Source organism: Wasmannia auropunctata, unplaced genomic scaffold (genome assembly GCF_000956235.1).
Source record: "Wasmannia auropunctata unplaced genomic scaffold, wasmannia.A_1.0 LD267982.1, whole genome shotgun sequence".
In the NCBI taxonomy this organism is placed as follows: Eukaryota; Metazoa; Arthropoda; class Insecta; order Hymenoptera; family Formicidae; genus Wasmannia; species Wasmannia auropunctata.
This window is the reverse complement of record NW_012094908.1, coordinates 1-982: the sequence shown is the minus strand read 5'-3', so window position 1 is coordinate 982 and position 982 is coordinate 1. Positions and strand designations below refer to the sequence as shown.

The 982-nt window shown below is 40.1% G+C and overlaps 1 protein-coding gene across 1 annotated transcript; it reads right to left on the bottom strand.

Moving 5' to 3' along the window:
* Nucleotides 1-170: 170 nt before the first annotated feature.
* Nucleotides 171-967, bottom strand: LOC105462223 (CCR4-NOT transcription complex subunit 6-like). The gene is made up of 3 exons (XM_011708748.1): nucleotides 948-967; nucleotides 498-813; nucleotides 171-393 (listed from the first exon to the last, which is right to left on the bottom strand). The coding sequence occupies exons 1-3, from the start codon at nucleotides 961-963 to the stop codon at nucleotides 186-188; spliced, it is 540 nt and encodes a 179-aa protein (XP_011707050.1). The 5' UTR covers nucleotides 964-967; the 3' UTR covers nucleotides 171-185.
* Nucleotides 968-982: the final 15 nt, after the last annotated feature.

Genomic DNA, 982 nt, shown 5'->3' with positions numbered 1-982 from the left:
TTCCAAATTCTTAATTTCTAATTATATATAATTTAGACACACCGACCTTTATGTTGTAATTGACATTTACAATCATTATTACGATAGCAAGCAGACGCGTATCGTATACTTTTTATTCACTTTAACAAAATAACAGAAGATTATGGAAATTTCCAGAGAAGACTCGAACGTCTTTGATAACTGGCTCAGCAAATAAAATCTCTCCACTTACCTTGTAAGTTGTCCAACATGTACGTCAGCAGCTTGTTCGTCCCCGCAGGCTCTCCATTCCCGTACAACGCCAGCACGTCCTTGCTGAGTGGATTTCCTTGAAGTCCGAGCACTTGTAACTGGAACAACTTCCCTAGTTCGTACGGTAACACGCGAAGGAAGTTTTGGTTCAATAACAACTCCCTGGAATAACACAATAACAAAATTTTTCATGAAAAAATGAGATCTATAAAAGCTCGTTATAAAAATGAATGTTTTTCCGTTTACTTTCGTCCGTTCTGCCATACCTGAGATAAATGAGCTCCCCCAGTTCAGCAGGCAGACTGCGCAGCTTGTTGCTACTGAGATCTAGAACGCGCAAGTTGACAAGACGACCAATCTCAGATGGCAACCTCTGCAGACTGTTGTCGTTCATGTACAGAGCTGTTAGATGAGTCATTTGCCATAAATTGGAGCTCAAATTCCTTATACTGCCTGTTATCTCCAACTCCGACCAATGAGATTTCTTCCCCGATTGATAGTCCTCAGGGCACATGAGTGTATACATACGACGCGTGTTGGAGTTCTCATACTTGTCCTTGTGATTGCGGGACATGTTATATTCTAGAAAAGAAGAACAAAGGATTCTTGTTAAAATAAGAAAGTGTAACAAGTGTTTGTAATCTTTTACAGCTAAATGTCATGCATTATAGTACATCTCTCAGATATAATTTTCATGCGACGGCAAGTTGAAAGGCTGTCTCTTATACACATCTCTGAGCGGGCTGGCAAG